A 17,230-nucleotide genomic window follows, 5' to 3' on the forward strand; every position below is an offset into this window, starting at 1 on the left:
ACAGAGAAAATTCACTTTGTTTGCATGAAATTCTTTATTTTTTTCACCACCCATCCCCACATCGCTTGGTTTGGCAAAGGACAAGATCCACAGTGTTGAATGTAATGTTGGTGAGAAGGGCTGCTGTCGTATCTCATATCATATCTGCAAATACATTTAGTTTACTGTGGCCACACCGGTTTCCTCTCAGGTAGAGAGAGGTAGAAGAAGAGAGAGAGAGAGAGGATGGAAAGAAAAGAGAGCGATGGAGAGTGGCCCCACTGAAACGCTACCCATTGCCTCTTGTTAGTTACAACCTACAGAAAGCCTGCAGAAAGTAATTCAGAGAGAGCAGATGGCCCTGGCACTTTAAGGAAGAACATTGTGCAATAGATTCAGGTTGGACTCTTATTCTAATTACAAAGAAGACTTCCAGATTGCCTGCTGTACTATCGCATAATGACATCCATATTCCAGTAATTTATTTGACTGGAGTGGGTATTCTCGTTAACTTTGCCACATGATATTTTGTAGCCGAGGTTGTCACAGATTTCAGGGTCCGTCCCACCCCTCCAAACCTACTCTCCCACCCCTAAGATGCTGCAGGGATGGGGAGGCTTTTAGCCAAGCATTCTCCCCACACTGGGACAGCCTTATACCCTGTTGTTCACCCCAAACAAAGCCTCAAAAAGCACACTGGCCCTCCAGTGTTTTGTGCCAGTGGAACCCCTTGCATGGAAAACACAATAATAGTATGTGTGTACGTGTGTGTGATTTTGTGTGTATTTCACTCACAGACATCGTTTCATGTTAAGTTTATAATACAGTGCACAGCATCGAGAGCTCAGTCTGTCTATAGTGTCTTTAGCACCATGGTTGTCTCAGTGCCCGGCGCAGGGGTTGGGTCAGTTGGTGTGGTCTCTGTGTCCGCTCTCGGTGTTTCCGCTCTGGGCCTCTCTCTTTCCGGGCCCTGGGCCTCTCCTCCAGACCCACAGGCTCTCAGGGCTGCTTAGGCCTCTCCAGCTTCATTAAGGGCTCTGCGGTGGTGTCGGAGTCGCTGTGGTGCTTCCTCTCCCTGCGGGGCTCAGCCTTGCTGCAACGGGTCCACGAGGGGGAGCGCATGTAACCTCCTCTGGGCAGGGGTGGCTGKTGGTGGCCTGGGGATGATAATGAGGAGAAGGGTCAAGCTATGCACATGACATACATGTGATGAGAGGGTGGGTAAGTTATGGATCACACACATACAGACATGCACGTCTCTTAACCACAAACATAAAACTCATGTACACACAAGGTGAAGTCAAGGTGCACGCCTCTCATGTATCCTGATATTTTTATGGGGAAAAAACAGCCTAGGGGACATGTATGTTGTGAACTGCTCTATACAGCTCAAACATGCTGACCACGTAACCCAGAGGCCCTGGATTAAGTTTCCGCACCTTCCTGTCTGTCACGTATAGCATATACACTGAGTGGACAAACCATTAGGAACATTTCCATGACATAGACTGACCAGGTGAAATCTATGATCCCTTATTGTTATCCCTTGTTAAATCCACTTCAATCTGTGTAGGTGAAGGGGAGGAGACAGGTTAAAGAAATATTACATCTTTTTAAGCCTTGAGACAATTGAGACATGGATTGTGTGTGTGTGCCATTTAGAGGGTGAATGGGAAAGACAACATTTGAAAGTGCCTTTGAACAGGATATGGTAGTAGGTGCCAGGCGCACTGGTTTGACTGTGTCAAGAACTGCAACGCTGCTGGGTATTTCACGCTCAACAGTTTCCCATGTGTATCAAGAATAGTCCACCACCAAAGGACATCCAGCCAACTAGACCCAACTGGGGGAAGCATTGGAATCAACATGGGCCAGCATCCCTGTGGAACGCTCTTAACTGCGAGTCTACCTCCTATCTCCCCCAATGGTCACCATACTGTAACTCATTTAACAAAGTAAATCAAGTCAGTAGGGGCTGTCAACTCCCTGAAGTCACCTAATGCCTCTAAAAGCTTCCTTTCTCTATGCCACTTCACTCAATTATGTTTGCCCAAGGTTCTCCAAAAATAGTTTAGAACAGCACGCAGTGGTGAGTGCAGTTTGTTTCCCTACTGTAGAATAGATCAATATGCTATGGTTGAAAGGCATCCCGATCGCAAACACAATAAAGAACAGAATATAATTTAGTTCATGCAGCTCCACATGACCTATTCCTCTGGGATTCTGCAGGTCCTTACAGCATGATATCATTACTCTGAATATAGAGGCAGATAAAACTATGAAGTACTCTGTCAGAGAGGCAGTGTGCAGTGAGCTGAGTATGTGTTGGTGTATGTTAATGTGTATCCTATACATGTATGTGTCTCAAAGACACCGAATCCCAAGAGAAATGGAGGAGTTTAGAAAAGTAGGAGCGCTGTGTGCGTGCGTGTGTGTGCATGTGTAAGTGCGTGCATGTGACTACATGTGTAGTAGATGATAGATCATTTTAGTTTGATCTCTCTCTGCTTCTCCTCTCCGGTCATTGTTATTGCTCTAAAACAGTCACATGGTCACCTCTCCTCCAATCATCAGCTCCATTTAGCCTGCTGGCTGTTTATTCCAGTTCATTATGCTCACAATGGCTGCTTGTTTTAGCTGTCACAGACATTTGTCTCACACTTATTTTTCAGTGTCTCGAGGCAACAGAACTCCCCCATAGAACCACTACACAGAACCACTACACAGCTCTCCGGTGTCTCTTTGGTCTATAGCCATCAGCATGCTAGATAGAGATTCTACTACTTCAGTTTTGTAGAGTGGTGATATCATGGATAGAGAATATGATTGGTTCGCTAACTACTAGGGGGAGTAGAAATGAGAAGCTGATTGGTGTTTAGGTGATGAGGTGATGACATCAGAGGAATGTGTTTGTGAAATGTTTTGGCAAATAGGATGCTGCACTTGATCTGCTGCACTTCATCTCCCTCGACATCTCCCTCTCCTCTTTCTCTCCCCCCCTCCTACACCTTTTCTTTCTCTGTCTCTCTCCTACGGTGCCCCTCTTTCTTTGTGTCCATCTCCCCGCTCTCTTTAATCTTGAATCAACCCCTCCCATCATATGTGTTAATCTGCATGTCCTTGAGTGCACAGAAGGGACCAGTGTCAAGTAGGTTCACACGAATATGGGTCCTGGGTGGCGCAGTGGTCTAGGGCACTGCATCGCAGTGCTAGCTGCGCCACCAGAGTCTCTGGGTTCGCGCCCAGGCTGGGCTGGGTTCGCGCCCAGGCTCTGTCGCAGCCGGCCGCAACCGGRAGATCCGTGGGGCGATGCACAATTGGCATAGCGTCGTCCGGGTTAGGGAGGGTTTGGCCGGTAGGGAGGGTTTGGCCGGTAGGGATATCCTTGTCTCAGTATGTAAAAATTTAATAAAATGTATGCACTCTACTGTAAGTCGCTCTGGATAAGAGCGTCTGCTAAATGACTAAAATGTAAATGTAAATGAATATTGGTCACATGGAGGGGCATATGAAATAAAGCACTGCCTCTTTACACCACTTGGTGGTGCTGTTCACTGTTACAGAGATCACAGGATTAATAGGTGTAGCTTTTTAACCCTCCTTAAACTGCACACACATCAATGCAATTACTGTCTAATAATAAGGCACGTCCCAGCTCTCACTCTCTATAAGTTAAATGCTGTAACTATAGATAAACCAGCAGTGATGTATGATCACACAAGCGTACACATGAAAACGTGTGCGTGCACACACACACACACACACACACACACACACACACACACGGTATTGATCCCTGAAGATTGATGGTGCCTCCATTGGATTTTAATGGGAGGGACAAGAGCCTCCTCAGCATCCTGAAAGGCTCTGTTTGCGTGAGTGCTTGTTAATTCAACTTTGTATCTGCCACGCTGGTCCTTGTGTGTGTGTGTGTCCCTACTTTCATGATGTGTCTCTGCATCTCTACCAGTATGTCTCTATCTGTGTCCTTGTCTATGTCTGTGTGTGACTAGAATGCTATAGTCGCTGTATGAGTCAGCCCATCCCTGGTCATGGTTTTGTGATTGACAGCTCTATGAATATGGATGCGGGAGAAGCCTCCTCTTCTCCCTGCAGGGTGCTGACAGAGACAGATCAGAGAATGAGACTCTCACCACACAAACACACACCTCTATCTCTCATTGAACATCCTGTACCCTCAGACCTTCATGTCAGGACCACCGACCACCCCTTTCCCTATTGCTCAGGACCTACTCATAACCAACTCCCTTGAGAGTCCTCCCATTTAGTTCAGAATAGAATTTAGTTCATGCAGCTCCACTCAGTTATGTTTGCACAATCCAAATCCAACTTCCTTAACTCAATCCCCCATCAGCACAAAGGCACCCCCCCCCCTTCTATCTCATCCTTGTAGTGTCTCTCTCCCTCTCTGCCTCTCTGCCTCCCTCCCTGCCTGCCTCCCAGCCACCATGTCTGCAGTGTCTCGCTGTGCTAAACCCCTCTGTCTAAGAAGCCCTTCTGTGCTGTTGGCTCCATCAGATTCCACAACAAGTGTGTTGCTGTGAGAACAAAGTCCACAGAAAACACCAGCCTGTGCTTTACAAAGGCTCTTAAACCACGGAAGCACAATGCTAGTATGGTGCCAACACGCTGTGTGTACTGTGTATGTTACACCTGGTTACTGTGTGTGCGTGCGTGCGTGCGTGCGTGCGTGCGTGCGTGCGTGCGAATGTGTATGTGTGTTTCATGTTGGGACTGGGACGTCAGTTATGGTGCCCTTCTTTGTGCAGTCCTTTCAGAGGCCCCAGTGGACTCCTAAAGATTTATGAGCAAGACTACTACAGTTACCCTGAATGGAAATGTTTTCCCCCAGTCTTGCCCACAGCTGCTGCTACAGTATAGGGGGTAGCTGTGTTATTTTTGTCTGCTTCGAAAGCTTCAACCTGCCTTGTTAACACTGAGGAACCACAGCATCAAAACACACATATTGGATCGATCTGGAAACATCACCAAGCCCCTTCTCCATGCGTTGCCCATCCTCCTTCGATGGTAGCAGATTTGAAAGCAGCAAAAGGGTATATGCTACTGTATATGGTAATGAGACCACCTAGCCAGTGACTGTCTCTGGTAAAGTGGTAACCTCAGTGTAAGAGCTGCAGTGTCCTCCCTCTGTCCTCCTGTGTCATCACAGGGTGTGACTGTCAGAGCCTGGGCTCTCCCGGAGAACACTGCAGAGGAGATGACTCACTCCCACACAGATCTGGAATCAGCTTTCCCTCCCCCTATACTAACCTTAACCATTGGGGGGGGGGGGGGACACAAAATTGACCATAGATCAGTGTCTAGGGGCAACTCCATTCTACTGCCTCACTCCTCCTCAGATGGGTTTAAAGGTGGTCAAAGTGATCCTGGGGTTTGTAGTTTAAAAAGGACCTTTGAGGTGATACTGGTCATAATGGGTGTTGTAGTCTCTGTATAGATCTGGTATGTCACCTCTTGTTATATATCTATTTCACATACACAGAGCAGATGCAGATACTGACTGTACAGAGGGGTGGGGGCCTACCAATGAAGCTGTACACATTTAGCTTATCTAATTTATTTTCCTCCCTTTCTCCTCTGGTCCTCCCTCACTCCTCTAACCCTCTCTGGCCTTCATCCCTCCATCCCCTCCTCATCCCCCCATCCCCTCCATTTCTCCTGAACATCTCATCTGCCAACTCTGATCCCTGGGCTGTCCTGACTGGCAGGTGTCCGAAACATAAGTGCCCACACAGCTTCCATTACCCCTGTCTGTCCAGTATACAGTTGGAGAGGAGAGGAGAGGAGAGGAGAGGAGAGGAGAGGAGAGGAGAGAAATGAAAAGAAAATAAAATAAAGGAAAGGGATGGAAAACAGGAAAAACAGAAGAAAATAAGAGGGATACATAAATAATGTGTAAGTGTGTAGTCAGTTTGTTTGATGATTGATATGATAATGATGATGATAACAGTATCTACAGCTCAGGAGAGTCCTGGCCTTGTATCCAGCTGAGAACAGTAAATAATTCAGGACTCCATTCAGAGTGAACTCCCTCAGCCTCCCCTATCTTCCTTTCCTCCTCCCCTTCCATTTCCCACACAAACCAATCTCACTATCCCACTCTCCCCTTGGCCTTCCCCTCCTCTTCCTCCCCTCTCTCATTTTACCTTTGACTAACCCTCCATTCACCCTCTTCCCCAACACCCTCTCTCACCTTCTCCTCCACCCGCTTTTCCCCAGCCAATCTACTCTTACCCCCCCAACTCACCCTCTCCTTTCCCACGGCTTTACACTGACTGAAATGACTCCCTACTGACCTAGGTTGACAACACACTCCTATGGAATACCCAGCCACTCTGACCTTTACAGACTACAGTCTACATACATATTATGCACATTACCCACCCATACATTCCCTTCATGTAGCCATGTCAAGGTCTTGAGATCCTTTCACCTTGATAAGCAGTTAGACAATACATTTACTGTACAAGCAAGCCACCTTCTTCCTTCACTGTATTACACTCTTTACCTCTGGCTACAGAGCTTGTTCTTTCCCGTTAGAGCAGGTGGTGATACTGAAGGAGCTTTAAGGGAACACAGATATAACAAGGAAGTAACAGAACAGCTGGATCTCACAGCTGAGATGTCTGGCCTGGACACTGGGGAGCAGCTGTACAGTCTGGCCTGGACACTGGGGAGCAGCTGTACAGTCTGGATTGTCTGGCCTGGACACTGGGCAGCAGCTGTACAGTCTGGATAGTCTGGCCTGGACACTGGGGAGCAGCTGTACAGTCTGGATAGTCTGGCCTGGACNGGGAGCAGCTGTACAGTCTGGATAGTCTGGCCTGGACACTGGGGAGCAGCTGTACAGTCTGGATAGTCTGGCCTGGACACTGGGGAGCAGCTGTAGTCGTAAGTCATGCATGTGTGTATGAGTGTGTGTGTGTTTGCATGGGTATGTGTATCTCTGTATCCCTTCTTGATTCCGAAAGCAAAACACACTCATATCTGAGCACATTGTGCCACTGCTGGAGTGAGTCAGAGTGTCACTATCTGATCTATGAGTGGGAAATAGAGAAAACACCAGCCAATGACAAAGCACTTTGAGCTACTTGGCAATGAAGATAGGATGCAAACCAGCATACATCTACTGAATTCAGATAGATCACAGTGGAGGAAGACCAACTTTATCCAATTCAACATAATGTAATGGGGCATACTTTTGGTTACATACAGTGCATTCGGAAAGTATTCAGACCCCTTGACTTTTTACACATTTTGTTATGTTACAGCCTTCTTCTAAAATTGATTAAATAGTTTTTTTGCTTTGTCAATCTACACACAATACCCCATAACGACAAAGCAAAAACAGATTTTAGACATCTTTGTAAATGTATTAAATATAAAAAACTGAAATATCACATTTACATAAGTATACAGACCCTTTACTCAGTACTTTTTTGAAGCACCTTTGGCAGCGATTACAGCCTCGAGTCTTCTTGAGTATGACGCTACAAGCTTGGCACACCTGTATTTGGGGAGTTTTTACCATTCTTCTCTGCAGATCATATCAAGCTCTGTCAGGTTGGATGGGGAGTGTTGCTGTACAGCTATTTTCAGGTCTCTCCAGAGATGTTCGATCGGGTTCAAGTCCGTGCTCTGGCTGGGCCACTCATGGATATTCAGAGACTTGTCCCGAAGCGACTTCTCCGTTGTCTTGACTGTGTGCTTAGGGTCGTTGTTCTACTGGAAGGTGAACCTTCGGCCCAGGCCTGAGATCCTGAGCGCCCTGTAGCAGGTTTTCATCAAGGATCTCTCTGTACTTGTCTCCGTTCATCCTTCCCTCATTCCTGACTAGTCTCCCAGTCCCTGCCGTTGAAAAACATCCCCACAGCATGATGCTGCCACCACCATGCTTCATCGTAGGGATGGTGCCAGGTTTCCTCCAGACTTAACGCTTGGCATTCAGACCAAAGAGTTCAATCTTGGTTACATCAGACCAGAGAATCTTGTTTCTCATCGTCTGAGAGTCCTTTAGGTGTCTTTTGGCAAACTACAAGTGGGCTGTCATGTGCCTTTTACTGAGGAGTGGTTTCAGTCTGGCTACTCCACCATAAAAGCCTGATTGGTGGAGTGCTGCAGAGATGGTTGTCCTTCTGGAAGGTTATTCTGTCTCCACAGAGGAACTCTGGGGTTCTGTCAGAGTGACCATCAGGTTCTTGGTCACCTCCCTGACCAAGCCCCTTCTCCGCCGATTGCTCAGTTTGGCCGGGCGGCCAGCTCTAGGAAGAGTCTCGGTGGTTCCAAACTGCTTCCATTTAAGAATGATGGAGGCCACTGTGTTCTTGGGGACTTTCAATTCTGCATAATTTTTGGCTACCCTTCCCCAGATCTGTGCCTCGACACAATCCTGTCTCGGAGCTCTATGGACAATTCCTTCGACCTCATGGCTTGGTTTTTGCTCTGACATGCACTGCCAACTGTGGGACCTTATATAGACAGGTGTGTGCCTTTCCAAATCATGTCCAATCAAATTAATTTACTACAAGTGGACTCCAATCAAGTTGTAGAAACATCTCAAGAATGATCAATGGAATCAGGATGCACCTGAGCTCAATTTCGGAATCTCATAGCAAAGCGTCTGAATACTTATGTAAATAAGGTATCTGTTTTTAATTTTTTATACTTTTGCAAAAAAACATTTTCTTTTCACTTTTTCATTATGGAATATTGTGTGTAGATTGATGAGTGGAAAAAATGGTTTAATCCATTTTAGAGTAAGGCTGTAACGTAAACAAATATGGAAAAAGTCAAGGGGTCTGAATACTTTCTGAATGCACTGTGTAGATGTGAAAATAAACACTTTTATCAGGGTCTGTATTACACAGTGAGACAATATTATTGGTGTTTTGATCACATTTACCACCACTCTGCTATCTTAGTATCCTAGTCCTGACTCCCATTCACCAGCCATAGGTCTTAATACACCTAAAATCTCCGCACGGTCCCTGACCTCCTCGACAGTATCACCCCACTGAGTGAGATTATGGCCATCACACGACGCTGCTTATTCCTCCTGCTGGGCTTTTTATTGTCCGATTCGTCAGTAAAACTGCTGCACTAAATCAGAGGCTATAGCTGGATGGCTGGGGATATACTGTTGTTCTTCCTGTGAGTTTTATGGCTGTGGTGCTCACCGCACGAGCCCTGTGGTGGGTTTATACGAGCCCTGTGGTGGGTTTATACGAGCCCTGTGGTGAGGTCCTGCCGTCAGGACCAGGATATCTGGCATATTCACTGGAGCTCAGGGAGCCATCAGTCTCTTGTGGAGAAATGGGAAACTTTGCTGGGTGGAGAGGGAATCACCACCTCTCATGTATTTCTCTTTCATGTTTCTCCCTTTCTCCATCCCTCTCCCCTTTTTTAATGCTCCCTCTCCCTCTCCCCTCTCTGCCTCCCGCCTCTCTCTGTCACTAGGGGTCCCCGGCACACTGATCTACCTAGCACACTGATCTACCCTCAGTGGGATTATTCTAAGAGGAGGTTTTGGGGTACAGCACAATGCAGTGATTAAAGCAGCCTGAGAGGTGTGTGTGTGTGTGTGTGTGTGTGTGTGTGTGTGTGTGTGTGTGTGTGTGTGTGTGTGTGTGTGTGTGTGTGTGTGTGACAGAGAAACAGAGATAGAGAGAGGGTGGGTGGGGTCACTGGGGGATTAAGGCTGTGCAGATACATGCATGCACTTACGGTAGCGGTATGGGGTCGGTCGCCTGATATGAAAATGGGGTCACGGGAAAATTTCCAAAATCCCCGCCAAATATAAATATTTCTCTTTTATAACATCGTCTTTGTGTCTCAAAATCATTGTAATGTGGTTAACCTTAAAAATATAGATCATGCAAAAAGGCTACACTTGACCATTGCACTTGAATCATTCCCACGGTGAATGGCTAGGTCCGCTATGTTATGAAACCACACACTATTGCAGAGACGTTGATTTTACCGGCCGCTATTGATATGGTGAAAACAATGTGTGGGGAGGCAGAGGCACAGAAATTCACATCAATACCTTTGTCAGATAACACTGATAAACAAAGAATATATGCTATCGCTAGCAATCAAGAGGAAACTGACTGAACGATTCAAAAACTCACCAGTTTATGCTCTCCAAATGGACGTTAGTTGTGAGGGCTGAGATGCCTATGCATTGACTTCTGTTCGCTATACATGTCAGGGGATGCTATTCACGAGGACATATTGATTCCCGAGCATGAAACAGCACAGGGGATGTTCAGTGTGCTGTGTGGCTATATTGACGAAAAACTGATTCCATGGGATCAAATGGTGGGCTTTTGTACAGATGGGGCTCCATCTATGGCAGGACGGCAGGCAGGCCGCCACACTCTAGTTAAGAATGTCTCCCTCTGCCATATGGACGCATTGTATGACACACCGAGAGCAATTGGGGGGAAAAAGATGATTACAGAACTCAGAGATATACTGCAGCAGGTAACTTTGATTGTAAACTACATAAAATAACATCCACTGTGCTCACGCCTGTTCACAAAACTATGTGGAGATATGGGATCAGAGCATGACAATGTTCTATTTCACACCGAGGCGTGGTGGTTATCAAGGGAGAGTGTTGGAAAGATTTTGTGCATTGAGAGAACTGTTGTCATTCACAATGGATGTAAAAAAATAAAAACAGACTTGGTTGACTTCCTGTGTAATGAAAAGAAAATGTGTCTCCTTGCCTGTGACAGACGTATTTGGGAAACTGAACTAACTGAACGCAAGCATGCAGGGGAAATACAAAAAACCTTCTACAGATGACTGAACGAATCAGTGGATTCAGAGGAAAGGATTCTTATTGGAGAGAGTCATTCAAAAGTGAACCATGCCTCTTTCCCTCGGCTGTGCATGTTTCTAACAGAAAACAGCATCAGTAAGTGTCCCACACGAGTGATGACTGCTCACCTCCAACGCTTGGAAGAGCACTTTGGCACCTACTTCTCAATCCATTTGACTGTGATCCTGGCTCAATTGACATGCTGGTAAGGGAAATTGAATAGCTGATTAAGCTGTCATTCACAGATCACTACAGAGGAGTTTTGGTTCCTGACTCAAAGGGAATACCCTGCCATCTCCCTCTGACATTAATGCCGTGTTCAAAACAACTGGGAACTCGGAACTGGGAACTCAGCAATTTCCGAATTCCGACTTCAGTGCGTTCAAGTGAACTGAAAAAATTTGCTCCGACTGGATTATTATTTTTTTGAATGGTCATCCAACTCGGAATTCCAACTCTGGAATTCTGGCCTCTTAGAGCTCTGACTTTCCGACCTGAAGATCACTGACATCATTATTTGACCTTGTTTTTTTCTGAGTTCCCAGTTGTCTTAAAAGCACCATTAAACTCATGGTACCCTTTGCCAACTTATATATTTATGAAGCTGGATTCTGTGCCCACGTCTGCATTAAAACCAAATATCAGTCCAGGTTGGATGTGACAGCAGATATGAGGTGCGCACTGTCGAGCGTGTCCCCGGACTTTGAGAAGCTCCGACGCCACTTGCATCAAGTACAACCATCTCATTAGTGGTGGTGAGAAAAGATACATTATGTCAGACTCATTTGCAGATGACTGTCATAGCCCCACATGAAAAGTATGTGATGGTGAGTTGAGAAGACAATCAAAAATACTGTTAGAATGTTTTTCAATTGACTGCCATAACTTTTTTATTTGGGGCTGACATTGGCTGTTAATTACATCATTTTTCCCCCCCATGGTTGGGGTCGTGAGAATTTTCCAGTATCAAAATGTGGTCGTGGGCCCAAAAAGTTTTGGAACCCCTGACTTACGGGCTAAGGTCAGACAAGGGAGCAACACAATACCTTTTTATGGGGAGTAATGGAATAAATTGGCATGGGTCAATCCTGGGGGTAAGGAGAAGGAGCGTGGGTGATATCTAAGCAAGATTGCTGTATTTCTTAAAGTGCACCTTTGTGAGGTCATTTTAATATCCCGCACATAGAGCTGAACATAGCTCTCTGTGGTTCCCCATGCCGAGAACATACATGAGTTTAGAACAGGTGTATTGTATAGTGAACATATTAGTACTGTTCTCAAGTCAGCTCTTGAGAGTGCATACATATCTCTTCTTAAGAGAGATGAGTTGTGAGCGTAAAGCATTTGAACGGAGTGATGATGTGGAGCTCTATGAGGATCGTTCTCCCTCTCAGCAGGAAACATGGGGCTATGGATCATAAGTAATACATTGGATGGATTTCCTGCTTCCTCTGGTTGTGAAGAGGGGGGTTTGCTGGGCCCGGACGCGTCCCTGATCACAGGTTATTCAGACTTCCCTCTAACTAATGCTAATTAGCGCTATGCTACAGTAGTCTATTGTGCCCAGCCTGGGATCTGGTGCCAATAACTATCAACATTGACATGGGCACAAACTGAAATGAGAATCTCCCAGAGACGCATAACAGGAATATACTGTATCTTGGTCATTATCACAAAATATAGAGAACTGCTTGAATTGCAGTAAGAATTCAGAGGAAGGTTCAATCCAATGTGCTGCTGAAGTTTTATTGGGTTCTCCCATGTGTCCCTTTCCCTGCAGCCAAAGAGAACACAATTGTAAGCTTTTTATTAGAGTGCTCATTGCTCTACAGACCCTCTGCACACACACACACACACACACACACACACACATTTGCGATCAGCTAAACCTTTTAGATTTTGATGTAATGGGGTCTGATGCTACAGAATGGGGTGATATGTAAATGAGTCTGTCTAGTGGACAGAGTTTTTAGAGGGAGAACAGAGTAAACAGAGATATTGTTTCTGTTTTGTCTCCTGCAGAGAGAAAAACATTCACTCTAACATCCAACTGTGTTCAACCAAAGTAGGAGGAAATTCAATTTGGGTAATGATTCTCTCAAGGCGAACAAAGACAATGTTTTAGCCAGTCCATCACACTAGGGTTGTCTTGGTAAGAGAACATGGGGGTTGTCAAATCCACCATTCAATGGTTAATGAATTGAGTAGATTGATTGGTTAATTGGTTGATTTAATTGAGTATCTGAAAATGGTCTAACCTGCTGGGGACTCGTTGTGGTTCTCCTCATCAGAGTCAGCGAACACCTCAGCCAGCTCCTGGTCAGACATGTCGGTTAGCTCTGTCAGGTCCAGGAGGTCAAAGTGCACCTCCAGGGAGGACACGCTGCTCAGAGGCTCTGCAGGGTCAGAGAGAGAGGAAATTAGTAAGGTCATAGTTATGGACTGATATGGGAGTAGGTGGTGGGTTTTATGATAAACTCAATAATAACCCAGTAGATGTGTAATATTCACTACAACTTAATGCTGTCTACACAAATCACCCAGAACACACACAATACACAACCCCACACCCCCTACCCTCCCTCACATTCTCAGTGCCCCGTGGTGTGGAACTTATCTCTTGTGTTGTTTTGATGCTCTGTGCCATACTGTAATAGAAGATAAAAGAAGCCTCTCTTTTATCTGTTCACAGAGAGACAGCTTGGCTTTGTGTGCTGACTTCCTGTGGAAGAGATATGGGTCTCTGTGTCAGAATGATGCAATCTTTAACAGCCAATTTGATGGCAGCAGTCGACTAGCCGAAGACAGCACAGAAATAGAGGGTATAAAACAAACATGAGTGTAGACTGTCCCTTCTCCTCACCCTCTTCCTGGATGTTTGATGACCTGTTCTTGAATTCCAAATCACGATACACCAGTACGCCTGCTCCAATGGTTCTATTATAACACCAGACGAGCACGACTGTGCCGTTAACAGTGGTACTGTTTTTTATTCACGTTCAAAAAAAGCCAATGACAGATCCCAGACATCCACACGGCGGCACTTCATGCAGTATGGCAGTTAAATGTAATAGTATTTAGGTTACCCATGCATTGCTAAAGCAGGCTATGAAGTGTTACAGCCCCATGCTTGTCTGACACAATGCTTTGGGCTGGGTGGAACTGGCACTCTTTAGTGATCATGGGTGAGGCATAACGGCTGACCGTGTGATCTATGTGGTGTTAATAGTAAGGGACTGTATGTACTTCATGGATGTGTGTGTGTTTATGTATGTGCTGTGGAGGCATATCTCTGTGAACACTTCTAGTATTTTTGGCTTGTGAGTGGGTATATATAGCTGTGTGTCTGAGTGTAGAGAGAGAGCGGGGTGGATGGTTTTTAAGGATACCGTTTCCCAGCTAATTTCTCTCTACCAGCCAGGCAGTATACTGCCACAGGGTGGATCACAGCCCTCTCCTCAACACTCYTTTGTTCCGCTGCTGCACAGCTCCATTCTCTCACTGTTCTCTCACTCTCYTGATAAATATAGCGCAGACATTGATTTAAGAAGATAAAAACCTTTAACCATATTATTATAAGTCAGAGAGAGTTGATAATCATGCTAAATCATAATCCTGKTGGTGGCKCTGCTGTATWTSWCWMMTYRYRMRKWGWSAKKRGMMRWGKKMMRMKKWMSAYTKRMGATKKRRRAYKKMRWWKKKYRYYRGRWGYYMSMAGWYMMTWGAMWWYTRMAWTMTAMAWTKKMCYKRACAATGGATTAAAGTGAGCTCAAATAAATCAATCTCTGCTCCAACTCCTTTCCGCCTTGAATTTGGAAGTTCTTCCTGGTAAGCCCTTCTGTGGATTACAGTATTATTGTCACTGAATGCTTGGTGCCAACATGGATGACGGTTTGCCAAACTCTGTATACCTTTGGCTCTTACAGTGAGTGGTGGCCTTGCATTGCCTGGGATACCCTGCTACTCACAACAACACACGTCTACAACAAGAGACATTTTGTACAGTACTTGCTGAAAAGTACAAAATAAAATCCTCCAACAATCTCTATTGTCTTGTTCCTCTGTACCAGACCTGTCCACAGACAGTATAAATACTGATTACATCTGCCTGTGTGTTCCAGACACTAGCTCCCATGAGAGGAGATGTGAGGGGACAAGTGGAACGAGAGAGGAGAAGGAGTGGGAGACAGTAAAGATGAGAGGAACGCCAGTGAGGAGAGAGTTGAGAGGAGAGGAAGGTAAAGATATTGTGGGTTGACATTCCGCTGTGGTTTGAAGTCTTCTAATGAGACAACTGCAGCCGTAGAGGATCAGAGACAGAGAAGCAGACACTCCTGTCTCACCTTCGCTTAATGAACCATTCATTTAACCACGTGGGAGGCTCAGGCTGCCCCTTTTCACTACTCCTCCCTCACTGAATGGGAGGAAGTTGCCACTAGACACTGATCAAAGGTTAGTTCTACATTATCCAACCATAATGGTGAAGGCTAGGATTTGGGGAGGTTAAGCTGATCCTCGATAATTGGTTAAGGGCAACTTCTACCTCCCTAAGGCTTTGGGCTAGCCTGCTGTACATATCTAGAATCATCTTACATGGAAAAGCACACAACTGACCTTAGATCCGTATAGATGGGGAGACTACGGGTCAGTCAGTGTGTGTCTGAGGGGTTAACTGAACTCCACAGCATCAGCTGAACCATATGCAGTGATAAAGGCCTGATTAGCATTATGGGATGTCAAGAGCTCTGTCTCCATGGTGTGCTAACTGTTTCCTCAGAGTAAATCTCTACAGGCCTGCTTGGTTCACTTGGCTAATCTACATTTGAACGACCATCCACTCAAGCTACTCCTGTACTTACTGTATCATCATCCAGCTGTGGAAGACCATCTCTCATGAACTGCCAGCTCCCTGAATTCTTTTTTTATGTTTTTTTAAGCGAGATTCTGTATGAAAAGCGCTATATAAAATATATGATTATGTTATTAATCAACGGAATCCATTTACCATGCTTCAGATGCACTGCATCAAAAAAAGCCCATCTCTGTAAACAATCTTTAGTATTTAGCTGGTTGTGACATGCAATAACGTAGCAATATTTACCACCGTGGATGACATGGGCTTATAAGGTCAATTAGATATAATGGTGTGAAATGGTTTGAGTAGCCAAGCACAAACACGGTACACAGGGAATTGAGGGGCGGGGGGGTATGCCTTATGATTAACGAGAAGTGGTGTGACCATCATAATAACACACAAGAACTCAAGTCGTTCTGTTCACCTGATCTAGAACTCCTCACAATCAAATGTCGACCGCATTATCTACCAAGGGAATTCTCGTCAATCATAATCACAGCCGTATACATTCCCCCCCAAGCAGACACATCGATGGCCCTGAACGAACTTTATCTGACTCTTTGTAAACTGGAAACCACACACCCTGAGGCTGCATTCATCGTAGCTGGGGATTTAACAAGGCTAATCTAAAACACAAAACTCCCTAAATTCTATCAAGCATATCGATTGTGCTATCCAGGGCCTGCGAAAAACACTGACCATGCGACCACTAAATGTCCCGACGCTTACGCAAGGCCCCTCCCCCGCCCGCCCTTTCGGAAAAAGCTGACCACGACTCAATTTTGGCTATTGATTCATCCTGGCGCCTACAAACGAAACTCAAAACAACAAGCTCCGCCGCTAGGTCTGTCAATCCTGACCAATCTGAAATCCAAGCTTCAAGACTGCTTCGTCAACGCGGTTGGAATTATGTTTCGCATCGCGTCCAACAACAATATTGACGAAGGTAATGGCTGATTTCGGTGAGCGGGTTCATTAGGAGTGACTTGACGATGAGTGTGACGCAAGCAGCACGGTAAAAACATTCCCAAACAGAAACACCGAGTGCATTGGCGGCAGCAGATGCGTGAAACTGCAAGCGCGAAGCCACATGCTTTTACACACGCAGGGCAAGGTGACGGAGCATGACCCGAATACAAACAGTAGTAGCTATTTCTCTCGCGCAGAGGACAATCAAACAGGCTAAGTCCTCAGGTAGCAGAGACAAAAATATCGGTTTGTCTGAAGGCTTCAAGCATAGAGTTTGTGTTATGTAGTGGCAGGGTCTAAGTCAATCACGATCTACAAAAAAGACAACCAGCCCCGTCGGAGGACCAAGGATGCTCTTGCTCGCCAGACAGGCTAAACAGAGCTTTTTTGCCCCCTTTTGAGGAATACAGTGCCACTGACACGGCCCCCTACCGAAAACCTGCGGGGCCTCTCCTTCACTGCAGCCGAGGCTGAGTAAAAAATTTAACAACGTGTTAAACCCTCGCAGGCTGCAGGCCAGACCGGCAGGCAGTTAGCCCAAGCTGTTCTGTCCTCAG

General features: G+C 45.8%; 1 protein-coding gene across 2 annotated transcripts in view; it reads right to left on the reverse strand.

Annotated features, from left to right (window-relative positions):
* Nucleotide 1: 1 nt before the first annotated feature.
* The window catches only part of dbndd1 (dysbindin domain containing 1), a 27,918-nt gene continuing 10,689 nt past the window's right edge, over nt 2-17,230 (reverse strand). The window contains exons 3-4 of one of the 2 annotated variants that reach the window (XM_024001130.2): nt 13,108-13,245; nt 2-1,136 (exon numbers count right to left, since the gene is read on the reverse strand). In XM_024001130.2, the coding sequence (XP_023856898.1) occupies nt 979-1,136; nt 13,108-13,245 (296 nt within the window). In that variant the 3' untranslated portion in view covers nt 2-978. The remainder of the gene's footprint in view (nt 1,137-13,107; nt 13,246-17,230) is intronic. The other variant, XM_024001131.2, reaches the window with a different exon arrangement.

This window comes from Salvelinus sp. IW2-2015, linkage group LG15 (assembly GCF_002910315.2).
Source record: "Salvelinus sp. IW2-2015 linkage group LG15, ASM291031v2, whole genome shotgun sequence".
Classification (NCBI taxonomy): domain Eukaryota; kingdom Metazoa; phylum Chordata; class Actinopteri; order Salmoniformes; family Salmonidae; genus Salvelinus; species Salvelinus sp. IW2-2015.